Source organism: Protopterus annectens, chromosome 17.part0, assembly GCF_019279795.1.
Source record: "Protopterus annectens isolate FY-2018-M chromosome 17.part0, PAN1.0, whole genome shotgun sequence".
In the NCBI taxonomy this organism is placed as follows: domain Eukaryota; kingdom Metazoa; phylum Chordata; order Ceratodontiformes; family Protopteridae; genus Protopterus; species Protopterus annectens.
Window position 1 is genome coordinate 601,026,645 of NC_056751.1, and position 17,955 is coordinate 601,044,599.

Here is a 17,955-nt window from a genome sequence, read left to right on the forward strand (position 1 = left end):
AAGGGCAGAGGGCAAAGCCATTTCCAAACAAACAAATTCCAAATGGATAGCACACTGCATCCATTTCTGTTGCAAGCAGCATGGGAAACCTCCCCCTTAGGGGGTCAGGACTCACTCCACCGGAGCAGCCTCCACCTTTGCAGCTTTCCTCAGAGGAGTCCCCACTAGGGACATCCTGGAGGCTGCCACCTGGACATCTGTTCACACTTTCACCAAGCATTACCACCTGCGTATTTTCTTCATATCCAGGGCAGGCTTTGCCACTGCAGTTTTACAGGGTATCCTAGCCAGCCCTTAGTCTCCTTGACTGCCTCCACCCTTTTTTTCAGCTTTGGTAATCAACCCAAATGTGATGACTGCAGCAGTAAAACACGAAGAACATAGTACAGATGTTCCTCGTGTTTCACTGTTGTGGTCATTACACTTGGGTTATCCTGCTGGCAAGCTACCCGCAGTCAACCCGAGTTCCAAAGTCTTGGTCCGGCATCGGTTGATGTCGCCTCTTCCCTGACGTCAGTGCGCCAGGGGTATAAAAGATGCAACCGATGCCATTTTCTTCATTCTTTCTTGACACGCACTGCCCGAAGCAAAAGCAGTTAGCAAGTGCCGGTCGGCCGACTCCTGAGATTTTCGAAATAGAATTTCAGAACCGAAGTCTTCAGTAAAGCTAAGTACCCCGTTGGGGAAACTTTTTCTTGCTCCAGAACCGATGTCAGTAAAAGTTAACAATTGTATTTCTTGTGGGAAGCAAATACTTCATAAGGATTTTCACTCTTACTGTATTCCTTGCCTAGGCCCTGACCATGACCTTACTAGTTGTCGGTTTTGTGCTAGATTCAACAAACACACTATTAAACGTCGGTTTGATTTTGCCATACATTATTTTGGCCGAAGGTTTAACTATATAATGCCATCGGAACAACCGACGACCAGAATTCATAAAAAGCGCAAAGACAAGGAAAAGGACAGGCATCCGAGGTCCAAAACCGACGACGAAGCCTCTTCTAGGCCAGTTGCCAGTTCTCAGTGAGGCGCTTTCGCAGCCCCTGACATCCACTACCTCAGAGCCACAGGTCTTATCTGACTCCCACGTAGAGACAACTAGGCCTCTGGATACTCAAGGTATTGGGCCTACGGAAACTATTCCCTCAGATTGGTCCGGAGCCGCTGAGCAGGCATCGGCTTCTGAGGGTGTTTTCAGACCTTTACTGCTTACTATTAAGTCCTCTGCAAGAGCCAAGGTACAGACAAAAACACCAGTAAAGACAAAGAAACAAGTACAGCATTCTCCTGGACAGTCATCTATGCCAAAAAAACAGATTCTTAAAATGGCCGAAGACTTAATTACTTTGATCAGGGGATCCCATCCCCCTCCTGAAAAAAGGCCTAGGCAAGACACTAATTATGATTCCTCTGACCAGGTTTCTATTTCCTTTGATTCCTCTTCAGATCAGGGTTATTCTCTCCCTCCCTATGAGGACTCTGATGCTGAAGAATCTATACCTTCAGCCTCTCCACCTGAGGATTATTCTTTTGGAGAAACTCTGCACACCATGAGGGAACATTTCCACTGGGAGAGCCAGGATTATTCAGAATCCAAGAAAAGGCTCAGAGATTTACTTTTACTGCCTCAGCACAGGCCCCTAGCTATCCCCCCTGTGCTTGATATTGTTGATGATGTTTTCTCTGAATCCAGTCTGTCTCCTGATTCTTTACCCCCTGCACCAGTCAAGCCAGACAGGTATTACATGGTCCCTGACTCTCATAAATTTCTTTATAAAAACCCTGCTGCTGACCCACAAACAATTTCTCAGGGTCCGAAATGGGTTAAGGCTTCCACTGCAAATACCCTGTCCCCTCTGATGGGGATTCCAGAGCTCTGGATAGATGGGAGAAAAAAGTCTTCACTTCTGCTACTTTAGCTGTAAGGGCTTTAAACTGCCAGTTTCACATGCTTAAATACCAACAGTACCTTATGTCTGTTAAAACAGAAAAGGCTTACAAACTCAGAAAATCCTGACAATAAGGAAATGCAGGAATTATTGCATGCAGCTGAACAAGTGGGAAAGCATATTTTCCAGTTTGGTTTTGATTCATTAGAGGCTTCTTGCAGAGCCGCAGTTACAGGCTTTGTAATTCGAAGGCATACTTGGTTGAAAGAACAAAGTTTACCTGAACATGTTAAAGTAAAATTATTAGATGCTCCACTACAGCATGATACTTTGTTTGTTGTTAAGGCAGAAGAGGTGTTAAAGAAAATGGAGGATAAAGCAAAATCTATGCAGACAGTAAAGGATTTCTTACAGGTTCAACCATCTAGGTTTAGTAGAAACTGGCCGCCTTCAAAAAATTGGTCCTTTCAGGTCTCAGACAGGCCACAAAGAGGCAGATACAGACGCCCAAGAGGCAGATCTCAGCCCCAAGGATCCTACAGGCCTAAACAATTGGGTGCTTCTACCCGAAAGGAGGAGAAGAAAAATCACAACCTTACAGGAAACAGTCCCAATGACTTCCCTCTACAAAGGCCAAGCACTTACTCTTGGCAGCGGCCCTAGGGGGAAGCTAGCACTTTTCACACATAATTGAAACATAATTACCCAGGACAAATGGGTACTAAATATAATTACTCAAGGCTACAGGTTCCACTTTCACACCCTTCCAAAATCAAAAGGTATGCTGAACCTGCCACAAAACCAATGGACAGAGGCACAAAAGGAATTTGCTGCTCTCGTGGACATGGGAGCTATTCAAAGAGTACCACAGCAAGAACAGGGGCAAGGATTTTACTCAAGACTTTTCCTGGTACCCAGAAAGGACAAAGCCTGGAGACCAATATTGGACTTGTCAATCCTAAATACTTTCCTGGATGTTCCAAAATTCAAAACTTTAACACTACAGCAACTTCTACCCATGCTGGGCAAGAAGGCTTGGCTAGTTACTTTGGACCTCAAGGCAGCATACCTGCATGTCCTAATCAGACAGTCTTGCAGAAGATACCTCAGATTCATAGCTGGCTGAGTGCATTACCAATTCTCTGCACTGCCCTTTGGCTTATCTACTGCGCCCAGGGTCTTCACAAAATGCCTGGCACCAGTAATTGCATTTTGCAGACAAAGAGGAATTCAAATATATCCCTACTTGGATGACTGCCTTATTCAAGCAGAGAGCAAGGACATTCTACTAAGACATCTGGCGTTTGTAAAAACGTTACTAATTTGCCTAGGGTACACTGTAAACGAAAAGAAATGAAAACTAGTGCCCTCTCAAGAGATAATATTCCTGGGTGCAAGCTTAAATACAACTGCCCATATGGCTTATCTCCCGCCCGACAAACAAAGGCATCTGACTCATTACTTTCAAATGATGGCAACAAAGACCCAGCTCCCTGCAAGAAAAATTCTGCAGGCCCTGGGTTTCATGACATCCTGCATTCTACTAATTCCATATGCAAGACTGCATATATGAGGAAACTACAATGGTATCTAAAAAGTGTTTGGACTCAACATTGCCACAGCCTGGAAACAGTAATAACTATAATTCCCTGTCTACAACAGGAGTTTCTATGGTGGTCCCGGGCCTGTCACCTCGAAAAGGGACAGCCCTTCACCTTGCCCCACAGCCAGGCAGACAATAACAATGGATGCATCGGATTATGCCTGGGGGGCACACATGGAAGGAAAATGTATTCAGGGTACGTGGCCCAAGGAACAAATGCATCTTCACATTATTCAAAAAGAGATGCTAGCTGTTCAGAATGCCCTGACAGCCTTCAAGGATCTACTACATCCAGGACAACTATTGCTAAAGACGGACAACACCACAGTTATGTGGTACATAAACAAGCAAGGGGCACACATTCCTACCCCCTCTGCAGGCAAGCCATGACGTTGTGGCACACGGCACTGACCTATCAAGTACATCTGCGGGCACAATTCCTGCCAGGAAAGAAAAATACACTGGCAGACGAACTAAGCAGAAATCTCATGGATCCACACAAATGGAAACTAAATCCACAGGTCTTCAGCATGATAACAAGGAAATGGGGATGCCCAGACATAGATCTTTTTGCCACCCCTCACAACTGCCAACTACAGAAATTCTGCACAAGGACTTATCACTCACAAGCATAGAAAGTGGATGCTCTTTTATTCAACTGGGAAACCCAGACAGTTTATGCCTTCCCTCCACTGCCTCTTCTTCCCAAGGTACTCCTAAAAGTCAGACAAGAGAAACCAAAAATGATCCTTATTGGCCCAGACTGGCCACGCCAGCACTGGTACCCAATCCTAAAGAGGTTGTCTCAAGGCCCAGCCTGGCCTTTACCTCAAATTCCCCATCTCCTGACTCAGCAGAACAACCAGATTCTGCACGGTCAACTCAGAACCTTAAATCTGGCTGCATGGCAGATAATATAGTAAGTCACTCAAACCACTCCTCTCTCTAAAGCTGTTATGGATGTCATTTTAGAAGCCAGGAGGCCCAGCACTAGGAAATCCTATGCAGAAAAATGGAAGAGATTCTGTGCTTGGAACCAGGCCCAAGGACTCGAACCACTTGTTCCAAATACACCTGAGATTTTACAATACCTAACTGAGATGCTGGACAAAGGCCTTTCCTTTTCATCTATTAAGATCCATTCCTCTGCCATTTCAGCTCATTACAATACGGAACCTCCTATTTTTTCGCATCCACTACTAAGGCAGTACCTCAGAGGGGCAAGAAACATAAGACCCCCCCCAAGGAGAACACCAGTACCTACTTGGGACCTCAATTTTGTTTTAGAAAAACTCACACTGCCTCCTTTTGAGCCAGCCAGCACAGCTGATATTAAATTCTTATCATGGAAAACTGCTCTGCTCCTAGCAATAACTTCAACAAGAAGAGTCTCAGAGTTGCAGGCACTAATGGCAGTGGAACCTTTCATCATTTTTCATCAGGACAGGGTCTCTCTAAGGACAAACCCAACGTTTATGCCAAAGGTGGTTTCCAGTGTGGCTCTTAACCAAACTATTCATTTGCCAACTTTCTATCCAAATCCCCAGAATAAAGGGGAGGGACTTCTGCACACTTTGGGCATACACAGGCAGCTACGATTCTACTTGGACAAAACAAAAGCTTTCAGAAAAACTGAGCAGCTGTTTGTAGCTTATGCTGTAGGATCACAAGGAAAGCCGATATCAAAGCAGACAATTTCAAAATGGATAGGGCACTGCATTCGCTTCTGCTATGCACAACATGGCAAATCAGTGCCTAAGGGCATTAGGCCACATTCAACAAGAGCAGCAGCTTTTCTCAGAGAAGTACCAACCAAATACATTTTAGAAGCTGCAACCTGGAGTTCAGTGCACACCTTCACAAATCACTACCACTTACCTCTCTACTCTAAATCCAGAGCAGGCTTTGCCACTGCAGTCCTGCAGGGCCTGGTAGCTTCTACTAATCCCATTTAGGCCCAGCCACCCAACCTCAGCTTTGGGATTCAACCCAAGTGTAATGACTGCAACAGTGAAACACGATGAACATAGTACAGTTGTGTACCTACCATAAATGTAGATGTTCGAGTGTATTCACTGTTACAGTCCAGGTTACCCTCCCACCATCCCCCTTTACATTGCTGGGACTTTTCTGTACTTCTCAACTCTATACAACCTATGTGGTGTATTTGCTTGTAGATGAAGGAATTGTTTATTTTAGTACATGCATGCTTTTTGGCTTACTTTTTTCCAGCCTTCCTATTTGGGGGCACCTGACATCTGGGGCAAGAAAAACTGAAGAAAATGGCGTTGGTTGCATCTTTTATACCCCTGGTGCACTGACATCAAGGAAGAGGCAACATCAACCGACGCCGGACCAAGACTTTGGAACTTGGGCTGACTGCGGGTAGCCTGCCAGCAGGATAACCCAAGTGTAATGACTGCAACAGTGAATACACTCTAACATCTATATTTATGGTAGGTACACAACTGTACTTTGTGTACACTTATTATGAATGTAGATGTTCAAGTGTATTCAGTGTTGCAGTCCTGGTTTCCCTCCCTCTATCCCCCTCTTCTTTCTCCTTACAAGTAACATTTTGGTATTTACTTTCTGCTGGTGGGGTTCTTCCGCCATAACCTGGCTCCCGACAAGGCAAGAAAAACTGATATAATGGCGTTAGTTACCTTACTTTATGCTACTGACGACCTGACTTCAGTCCTGAAGCGACAGCAACCGACGCAGAAATACTAAGCCTTTGGTTTTCGGGCTGGCCGAGGGCTACCCTAGCAGGGATAACCCAAATGTGATGACTGCAACACTGAACACACTCGAACATCTACATTTATGGTAAGTGTACACAACTGTACTTTCTTAGGCACCCTGTCAGTAGTGTTAATTCCATTTTTTTCATTTACAGATGGGGAGACAATTATAAAGGGAGTACTGGGGACTTGTATAATCATCATCATCCTCTTTCGGCTGTTCTCGTTAGGGGTCACCACAGTGGATCATCTGTTTCCATTTCTTCCTGTCCTCTGCATCTTGCTCTGTCTCACCAACCACCTGCATGTCCTCTCTCACCACATCCATAAACCTTATCTTAGGCCTTCCTCTTTTCCTGTTACCTGGTAGCTTCATCCGTAGCATCTTTTTCCCAATATACTCAGCATCCCTCCTCAACACGTCCAAACCAACGTAATCTTGCCTCTCTGGCTTTGTCTCCAAACCTTCCAACCTGGGCTGACCCTCTAATATACTTATTCCTAATCCTGTCCACCCTCGACACACCTCGTGCAAATCTTAACATCTTTAACTCTGCCACATCCAGCTCAAACTCCTGCCTTTTTGTCAATGCCACTGTCTCCAACCCATATAACATAGCTGGTCTCACTGCCCTCTTGTAGACCTTCCCTTTCACTCTTACTGGTAATCGTCTGTCACAAATCACTCCTGACACTCTTCTCCACCCACTCCATCCTGCCTGTACTCTCTTCTTCACCTCTCTTCCGCACTCACCATTACTCTGAACTATTGATCCCAAGTATTTAAACTCATCCACCTTCGCCACTTCTACTCCTTGCATCCTCACCATTCCACTATCCTCCCTCTCATTCACACACATATATTCTGTCTTGGTCCTGCTGATCTTCATTCCTCTTCTTTCTAGAGCATGTCTTCATATCTCCAGGGTCTCCTCCACCTGTTCCCTACTCTCACTACAGATCACAATGTCATCTGCAAACATCATAGTCCACGGGGACTCCTGTCTGATCTCGTCTGTCAACCTGTCCATCACCATTGCAAATACGAAATAGCTCAGAGCTGATTTTTGATGTAATCCCACCTCCACCTTAAACGCATCCGTCTCTCTCACCGCAGACCTCACCACTGTCACACTACCCTCGTCCATATCCTGTACCACTCTTGCATACTTCTCTGACACTCCTGACTTCCTCATACAATACCACAACTTCTCTCTAGGCACCCTGTCATATGCTTTCACTAAGTCTAGAAAAACACAATGCAACTCCTTCTGACTTTCTCTGTACTTCTCCATCAACACTCTGAGCAAACATCGCATCTGTAGTGCTCTTTCCCGGCATGAAACCATACTGCTGATCACTAATAATCACGTCCCTTCTTAACCTAGCTTCCACTACTCTTTCTCATAACTTCATGCTGTGACTGATTAATTTAATCCCTCTGTAGTTACTACAGCTCTGCACTTCACCCTTTTTCTTAAAAATCTGTACCAAAACACTTTTTCTCCATTCCACAGGCATCCTCTCACTTTCCAAGATTTCATTAAACAATTTGGTTAAAAACTCCGCTGCCATTTCACCTAAACACCTCCATCATGTATGTCATCTGGACCAACATCCTTTCCTTCTTCATCCTCTTCATAGCTATCCTTACTTCTTCCTTGCTAATCCATTGTACTTCATGATTCACTATCCCCACATCATCCAACCTTCTCTCCCTCTCATTCTCTTCATTCATCAACCCCTCAAAGTACTCTTTCCATCTCTTCAACACACACTCCTCGCTTGTGAGTATGTTTCCCTCCCTCATTATCCTTTATCACCTTTATCTGCTGGACATCTTTCCTAGCTCGGTCCTTCTGTCTAGCCAATCGGTAGTACAGGTCCTTTTCTCCCTCCTTAGTGTCCAACCTTTCATACAACTCTTCATATGCCTTAGCGTTCGCCACCTCTCTCTTTGCCATGCACCTCATCTCCTTGTACTCCTGTCTACTTTCTTCATCTTTCTGACAATCCCACTTTTTCTTTGCCAACCTCTTTCTCTGTATACCCTCCTGTACTTCCTCATTCCATCACCATGTCTCCTGGCTTACTTTTTTATTATTTGCTTGTATTTTGAATATACCAAAAATTACACAGGGCTCCAGGACTGGAGAGCCAAATAAAATGAAACTAACACCAATATGACACACTGTCATAGATACTTTAATGAAAATGTTATTAAAGTATCATTATCTGTGTCTCATACTGCTGTTTTTGTTTTATTTGCTTGTATATCGAGTTTGACGGATGGAGTTTTTGCCAACTACTTTTTAGTAAATGTTGGTTTATGTAGCTATTTTCCTTAACTATTTTGTAGAATAATACTTTGGCAGAACATGGAGGAATGAATGGTAGAAACCATTTCCTCTTTAAAAAAAAACAAAAAAAAAACTCCTAATCCTTTTGCATGTAGCCATCCTGTGCTTCTCTTGGAAAAAGACCGAGATCATCTGGTTTATTGGATTGTAACAAATGTATTGAGAAGGCATTGGCAAAGGTGCTAAGCCTTAATCATGTGGCAATGTATTAAAGAGTTGCATAGACCTGTGTGCTTGTAATAGATCCATTTATTTTAATATTTAGTCCTTAGATATATGATTTGGCTCATTCTTAGTGCTCCTTGTTGATGGAAGAACTGATATTTGATCTGCAGACTTGTGGAGGAGAGCTTAGATGTTCTTCGTGTTTCACTGTTGCAGTCATCAACTTTGTTTATCTGCCTGCAGATGGCCATCAGCCGGCCTGAATACCAGAGTCTACGGATTTCTGCATTGGATGCTGTCTCTTCTTCCATGACGTCAGGTCGTCAGGGGTATAAAACATGCAGCCGACGCAATTACATCAGTCTTTCTTGCCGTGAGGTGCCCGAAGCAGTTCACAAGTGCCGGTTGGCCATCTCCTGAAATTTTCGTTTTCGAGTTTCAGATCCGAAGTCTTCAAAAAAGATAAGTACCCCATTGGGGGTCCTTTTTGTTGCTCCAATCGATGTTAGTAAACGTTAACAATTGTCTTGCCTGTGGGAAGCAAATACCTTCTAGAGATTTTCATTCTTACTGCATACCCTGTTTAGGCCCAGACCACGACATCCCTCTCTGTCGGTTTTGTGCCTTGTTCAACCCCAAAACTATTTGTCATCGGGCTATTTTTTGCAGCCAGTTACTTTCTTACTCAACCTCAGCAGTCCGAAATGGCTTCTTTAAAGCCATCCGACTACTGATCTTCCAAAAAAAGTAAGGATAAAGACGGAGGCAGACTGCATAGGTCCAAAACAGCCGACGTTGCTTTCGTTAATCTAGTCGCCAGTCCACCGGTACTCAGTGAGGTGCTTTCGCAGCCCCTGATACCCACTACTTCTGATTCTCAGGCCTCTACTGAGACCCATTCTGAGTCCGATATGCCGTGAGATGCTTCAAGTATGGAACCTGCAGATGTCTCTACCTTGGATTGGTCCGGAGCCGCTGTGCAGGCACCGACTTCTGAGGGTGAATTCAGACCTACAGACTTTCATATTAAACCAATGCTATCATTCCCATCCAGAAGTTCTGAATTCCTCAGGCCAAAAACTCGCACCTTGCCTAGAAAATCGACGACCAAACCACAGGCTCAGGCCCATATGCCTCAAAAACAAATGCTTAGAATGGCCAAAGACCTTATTACCTTAATTAGGGGAAGCCAGCCTTCCCCCTCTAAGAGACCTAGAACTGAATTTCTTTCTGATTCTTCTGGTCAGGAATCTGATATTTGTGCTCCTTCTGATTACCAAGATTTTCATTTATCTACTTATGAAGATTCTGATGCAGAGGATTCCATTCTCTCTACTTCCTGTCCAGAAGATTTTTCTTTCGGTGAAACCTTGCATACTCTTAAGGAACATTTCCGCTGGGAATTCTTACTCCTGCCTCAACACAGGCCTTTAGCAATCCCTCCTGTTCTGGACATTGTAGGTGATGCCTTCTTGGAATCTAGCCTTATGCCAGACACCTTATTTCCAGCTCCCAGAAAACCTGACAGGTACTACAGAGAGTACCTGACTCCCAAACAAGTTCCTCTTCAAGAATCCTTCTGTGGATCCAGAGACCATTTCCCAAGGACCTAAAGGCAATAAGGCTACTGCTGCCAAAAATCCTACCCCTTCTGATAGAGATTCCAGAGCATTAGACAGATGGGATAAGAAGGTATACACTTCTGCTGCTTTGGCCATTAGGGCTTTAAATTGCCAGTTTCATATGTTAAAGTATCAGCAGCATATTATGGGACTACTTAAACAGAAAATGATGTTGATTCTTGACTGTGCTGAACACAAAAAATTTAAATATTTAATGCATTCTGCAGAAAAAGTTGGTAAATATACTTTGCAATGTGGTTTTGACGCTTTAGAAGCATCTTGCAGGGCTGCTGTCACTGGGCCTGTACTTAGAAGGCATGCTTGGTTTAAGGAACAAAACTTGCAAGATCATGTTAAAACTAAATTACTGGATGCTTCCTTAAACCAAGACCACCTTTTGGCAACAAAGCAGAAGTCGTCCTCAAAAGGATGGAGGAAAAAGCTAATTCTGTGCAAACTGTTACAGATTTCCTACAAGTACAGCCTCCCAGATTCAGTAGGCATTGGCCTTCAAAGAATTGGTCCTTTCCAGTCTCTTCCAAGCCTTCCCAGTCCAAACCCAGGAACAGCAGACCACCCAGGTTGCAGTCTCAGGCTGCGCACAGGCCTACGCAGTGGGGGGCTCCCACTTCAAAAGCAGGGAGTAGTAATCCACCCCTTTATGGAAAAATGGCACAATGATTTACCCTTAGCCCTTCCAAGCCCTGCTCAACTGCCTGCTCCCTTAGGAGGAAAACTCGCCCTGCATGCAAAAAAACTGGTAACTCATTACCCAGGACAAATGGGTTTTAAATGTAGTTTCCCAAGGATACAGATTCCACTTCCACACCCTACCAATCACAAATAGTTGGCCAGACCTACCCCGTAATGAGTGGGTGGAGGCCCAACAGCAGGTTCTCTCTCTTCTAAGTATAATGGCTATTCAACCTGTCCCAGCAGAACAAAGGGGACAAGGGTTTTATTCAAGACTTTTCCTGGTACCCAGAAAAGACCGCTCCTGGCGTCCTCTCCTGGACCTCTTTGTTCTAAACACCTTCCTGGTAATTCCAAAATTCAAAATGCTAACACTTCAACAGCTGCTTCCTGTGCTAGGCAAAGATGCCTGGTTGGCAACCTTAGACTTAAAGGAAGTTTACCTACACATTCCAATAAGGGAATCTTGCAGGAAATACCCATGCTTGAGGGCAGGCTCCATGCACTATAAGTTTTTCAGTTCTCTGCACTTCCCTTTGGCTTATCTACTGCACCCAGTGTATTCACAAAGTGTCTAGCTCCAGCCGTTGCATTTTGCAGGCAGAGAAATATTCAAATATACCCGTACTTGGACGATTGTCTGATTCAGGCAGAAAACCAGGACTTGCTATTAAAACATCCGGCATTCGTAATGAAACTCCTAACCTTAATGGGGTACACCATAAACGAAAGAAAATCTCACCTAGTACTCTGTCAGCAGATTGTATTCCTAGGAGCAAGCTTGAACACAACTTCCCAGATGGCATTTCTCACTCCAGAGAAACAAGTTTATTTGACAACCTACTTCAAACTTTTGGCCACAAAGCCCCAGCTAGCTGCAAGGAAAATTCTGCAAGCCCTGGGGTTCAAGGCCTCTTGCATTCTACTAATTCCATACGCAAGACTGCATATGAGGAAACTACAATGGTATCTAAAAAGCCTATGGAGTCAACATTCTCAGGACCTGGAGTCAATGATTCCTGTCATTCCTTGTATAAAGACAGAGTTCCTTTGGTGGGTAGAGGCCTGCTACCACAACAAGGGGCTCCTTTTCACTCTACCCCCTGCCGCTCAAACCCTAACAACAGATGCATCAGACTATGCATGGGGGGCTCACTTGGCAGGGCAGTGCATTCTGGGCAAATGGAACCTGAGACAGATGCACTTGCATGTCAACCAAATAGAAATGTTAGCTGTACAGAATTCCCTGACAGCCTTCAAAAACCGCATCTTTCCAGGACAATTATTGATACAGGCAGACAACACCACAATTATATGGTACATAAACAAGCAGGGGGGAACCCACTCTTACCCTCTCTGAAGACTAGCCATGGCTCTGTGGAACACAGCCTTGTGCTACCAAGTGCACCTACAAGCTCAATTCCTGCCAGGTAAGTTAAATTCACTGGCAGATGACCTAAGCAGAAATCTCATGTACCCACATGAATGGAAACTGGAACCAAAAATATTCAACCTCTTGAGGAACAAATGGGGGACTCCAGAGGTAGACCTGTTTGCCTCCCCTCAGAATTACCAATTGGACAGATTCTGCACAAGGACTTCCCACAGTCAAGCTTGGAAAGTGGATGCTCTGTTCTTTACCTGGGAAAGCCTCTCAGTGTATGCCTTTCCCCCTCTGCCTCTCCTCTTGAAGGTTCTGCTAAAGATCAAACAGGACAAGCTAAGGACAATACTGATTGCACCAGATTGATCACGCCAGCACTGGTACCCCCTCTTGCATAGTATGGCAATGCTGGAACCATGGCACCTGCCTCAGACCCCTTCCCTGCTGTCCCAGCAGGCGGGCCAGATTCTGCACCCTCAGCTTCAAACCCTGAACCTTCTAGCCTGGCTAATTCCTTGAGCTCTCCAATAGCATCCCTCAGTAAGCAGGTGCTAGATGTCATTCTGGAGGCAAGGAGGTCTAGTACTAGAAAATCCTATTCCGAAAAGTGGAAAAGATAATGTTCCTGGAGCCAGACCCAAGTGATGGGCACAGCGGTGCCCAGCTTCCCTCATATTCTTCAGTACTTGACAGAAATGCTCCACAAGGGACCTATCCTTCTCGTCAATTAAAATTCTTGCTTCTGCCATTTCAGCACATTATAGTACTGAGCCACACCCCTCTTCTCTAACCCCCTGCTAAAGCAATTCCTTAGAGGGGCCAAAAACTTAAGACCCCCCAGGATTGCCCCTACTCCAGCCTGGGACCTTAACTTTTATTGGAAAAGCTCACTTTCCCTCCCTTTGAGGCAGTTGCAACTGCAGAGTTGAAATTCCTTTCTTGGAAAACAGCCTTCCTTCTAGCCATCACTTCAGCAAGAAGAGTGTCTGAATTACAGGCCCTCATGGCAGTGGCACCCTTCATTGTTTTCCATGCAGACAGGGATTCCCTCAGGACCAATCCTTCCTTTATGCCCAAGGTGGTGTCTAGTGTGGCCCTAAATCAGTCCATTCAGTTGCCTACCTCTTTCCTTAATCCACAAAACAAAGGAGAATGGATATTGCACTCTTTGGACGTGCACAGACAACTTAGATTTTATTTGAACAGGACTAAGCCTCTCAGAAAATCTGAACAGCTGCTAGTTGCTTTGCTGCAGGGGCAGAGGGGAGGCCATTTCAAAGCAAATCATTTCTAAATGGATAGCCCATTTCATTCATTTCTGCTACAAGCATCATGGAAAACCTACCCCACAGGGGATAAGATCACATTCCACCAGGGCTGCATCTACCTCTGCAGCCTTTCTCAGAGGAGTCCCTACCAGGGACATCCTAGAAGCTGCTACCTGGAGTTCTGTACGTACTTTCACCAAGCATTACCACATTCCTGTTTTTTCTAAATCCAGAGCTGGTTTTGCCACTGCAGTCTTGCAGGGCTTAATAGCTGGCCCTAATGCTCTCTAACTTCCTCCACCCTTCCTTAGCTTTGGGAATCAACCCAAATGTGATGATTGCAGTAGTGAAACACGAAGAGCATAGTACAGTTGTGTACACTTGCCATAAATGTAGATGCTCGAGTGTATTCACTGTTGCAGTCCTGGTTACCATCCCTCTAGCCCCCTTATTTCTCTTGGCTCTACCTTTCCTTCTTGTTTAGTGTATTTAAGTTTTATGGTGTATTTGCTTTTTGATGGAGGTGTACCATAATGTATAATTGCTTCCCATTGTGGGTGCACCTGACATCCGAGGCAAGAAATACTGATGTAATAGCGTCAGCTGCATGTTTTGTACCCCTGACAACCTGACATCATGGAAGAAGAGACAGCATCCGACACAGGAATCCAAGACTCTGGTATTCAGGCCGGCTGAGGGCTACCTGCAGACAGATAACACAAATGTGATGACTGCAACAGTGAGTACAAAACGTCTACATTTATGGTAAGTGTATACAACTGTACTTTATGGTGTGTGCTTAACTTTTTTTTTTTTTAGGCATCATTGCTTGAATCTGCACTCCAAAATTGGAGCTTTCCAAGTCTGCCCTGCAAGATACTGTTTTGCTCTTTTTCTTGATGCAGTTTATTTTCCACCTTCTGTGGGTTCATTAAATTTGAGAATTTTTCTCAATGAGTTGATCGTTTTAGAAGCTTTGGATATTGATATTGGGAAGTAAATATTGTGGAAAGAAATATTCAGGGAATTGTTATGGCTAGGCTTGTATAGGCCCTAGGGATGATAGCCTAGTGCCAGCCTGTGAATGTTTGACATCATGGAAGTACTCATCCACAGATTTTTAGTAGTTATTTCTGAAGGGGGTTACTTATTTAAATTTGCAAGAAGGTCATCTGTTTTAACTATTGAGCAGCTGATAACTTTAGTGAGCCTATGCCTTAATAATGGAAAAAGTGTACCTCTGTGGGTTTGTTTTGGGAGGGGACTGCTTTGAACATTGAAAAGTTGTGTGGGTTAAATCTGTTGGGAGTCTCTCAAAGATCTGAGTATATGAGGAGTACTGAAGTCATTTCTGTTTTGGTATGGTTGTTCTTAAAGAAGAATTTTGCATAGGAAGTTTGTAATGTGAACATTTGTAACCTGTTACTTCTGAACATTAGGACGTAAAGCTCATAGTTTTCTCGTCATTTTTTTTCCAGCAGCATCCCTGTTTCTGAACTGTATTTCTTTTTCTGTTTCTCAGACAGGAAACCATTGAGCAGCTGCTGAGTAACATGTTGGAAGGGCCAAAGGTGGAGTCTGTACTTGTGAATGGTATTTTGGTATTGCTGACGCTGCTAGAACCTCGACGACCCAGGTATCTGTGTGGGCTAAGGATTTGAATGCTTGAGGTGATGGTGGTGGTGGTGGTGGTGGTGGTGGTGGTGGTTGTTTGGGTGTTTTATAGAATTTTTCTAGAGTCCTACAGCTTTTCCTTTGGGATTTCAGTATGTATATATCTTGCACATGGCCTTTTATTCTGATTTTTCATTTATTGAGAATACAGATACTTTTTCATTTTCTGTAGTTACTCTAAACTGAGTTGCTGTCTGCATTCTTCATAGTGACCTGATTGCTGTAAGATTTTGAATGTTGGTGTCAGTTTACATGTATCATTTATGAATTCTTTTGCATTTTGCTTTAATTTTACTATTATAGTGTATCTTGGCTGAAGCACTTCTATAGTTTGTGGTTATTAGTTAGTGTTTCAGAATTGTTGAGTTAAGTAATGCTGGTAGGTAGATTGGTACATTATTTCCTGAAGCTTAACTGACTGTAAAATATTATACAGACTGAATAACAGATGACAGAGAATATTGCTCATTAGTGTGAAGATGCAGCTGTTGGCTAATTTGCAAGATGGATGTTGACTGCTTTGAAAAAAAACAGTTGTAGGACAGGTGCTAGTAGTTAACTTTCTTAACCTGTCCATCCCATGGCTACTGTCAGTAGATAAACTGAGGCACACAATGGAAGGTAGTTTCTCAGTCGGTTTGCTCTTCAAGTGAGAAACAGTTTATTTTTCATTACTTGAATTTGAAAAATACTGGTTTCAGTGGCAAAATGGATCACATTGCTGGAATTCAGACGTGATCATTTAGAAACTTTGAATTTTGTTGATGAAAATAAAATTTAGTATCTGACATTTTTGTAATAATGACTGTTTAAAACTAGATGTGATATCTGAGTAATTGGAGATCACTTTTTTCCCCAGAGTGTCTGTCAGCATGTACTTAAGAAAATAGCCCCTGAGACTTCTGCTGAAAGAGTGTTTTCTGTTTGTCAGAAGTCCTAAAAACTCTGGAGCTCCCAGAACATTTCCATAGATGACTTTTGGAATACAAACCAGAAGGATTTTTAATATATTTATTAAGTTACCACTTAATACATAGGTTCACATACATTCATAGAAAGGAAAAATAAACCATAGCAACTTTTTTCATATTCTTGTAATATGCATTACTGTATGCTTTCATTCTTTTGAACAGTTGTTCCACTACATTACATAAATTGCTCACTTCCCGCCTTCCTGTAAACATCATTCCTCCATTATTCTGCAAATATTGTTCCCACAAATTTGTTTTATTTCTGTGCAATTTGCACTTTCCTTTTACTAAAGATCCCACCTGTAGATTTTGTATCTTTTTTTTTACAATATTCAGTACTTCAATTACAGTTGGTTTATATTTTGATTTCCATTTTCTTGGTAATTGCTTTATTGCAGCCTATAACCTTAAACTTAGTAAGGCATTTAAAATCCTGTGTACCAGCTCAAAAGAATAATTTTTCTTTGTTACAGCATTTGTTCATTTGTGCCCCCATCATTTTAGGTAGAATACACTTTAGGGAATTTTTAAAATCTGCCAACTATTTACACTTCCCATTTACTTATCTCTTTTTCAGTCATACCTTCCAGTTGCACCTCCAATTGCTGTCTATCTGAGGAAAAATCTGTGAAGTCTACTTGTATAAAATACCAGTGTAAGCACTTCCAAACACAAATCCTAAGACTCTGAATCAAGGAATGCCCTCAGGGGCACCTCCACTTGCAGTGAATACTGACCAGAAATTCTGCGGACCTATCACACATTTAGGAACACATCAGTACCTGGGGATTTGTGAAGACAAAGTAGGGAAAAAAAAAGCACATAAAAATTGAAGAATGAAGGCTATCAAATTTGTCCTGAAAGCCTTTGCCAACTTCCTACAGCAGTTGATTCTACAGGTGAAGACAGACAGTACAGCTGTGATGTGGTATGTAATGAAAGAGGAGCTCATTCATACTTGCTTTGGGAGGTAGTCTTGGAAGTGGGGTAACACTGACCTCAGATTGTATCACTTCACAATAAAATTTGTTGGCAGACAGGATGAACAGAACCCAAACAGATCTCCATAAGCTAAACAGGAATGTCTTTCTGAATCTGACCAGGTTGTGAGGTGTACCAGAGAAACACATTTTTGCATCCCATCTGTGATTCAACTGAGAAGGTTTTGTGGCAGGACAGCAACGTCATGTCATGGAAAATGAATATCTTCTAACTGAACTGGAGATGTCTTGTCACCCAGTCCCCTTGATCCCCAGGGTACAGATCAAAATCAAGATGGAAAGACCAAAAATGTAGAAGGATGGAATTGTAACTGTGACCCAGGTGACTGGGTTTGATTAGTGACCCTGGCAGTGGAGGTCAGTTGGGGAGAGGAATGAAGAGGTATGGCCCACTTGCCTCTTGGGCGAGAGGCAGAGGAGCCCACATGTACTCAGGAGCACAATAAGTAGTGCATCCACCCTGGTGGAGACCAGCACTCAAGCTTTTGGGGGGGGGGGGGGGTACATGTGTGTACTGTTCAGCTTGAGTTTGTTCTATGCAGAAATGAGATGTCCTACATATTTAGTCCATTGTATGC

The 17,955-nt window shown here is 43.4% G+C and overlaps 1 protein-coding gene across 1 annotated transcript in view; it reads left to right on the forward strand.

Moving 5' to 3' along the window:
* Nucleotides 1-17,955, forward strand: part of PPP6R1 (protein phosphatase 6 regulatory subunit 1) — a 3,522,349-nt gene that overhangs the window by 1,059,637 nt on the left and 2,444,757 nt on the right. Inside the window, exon 7 of the mRNA XM_044059463.1 lies at nt 15,254-15,367. Coding sequence (XP_043915398.1) covers nt 15,254-15,367 — 114 coding nt within the window. The remainder of the gene's footprint in view (nt 1-15,253; nt 15,368-17,955) is intronic.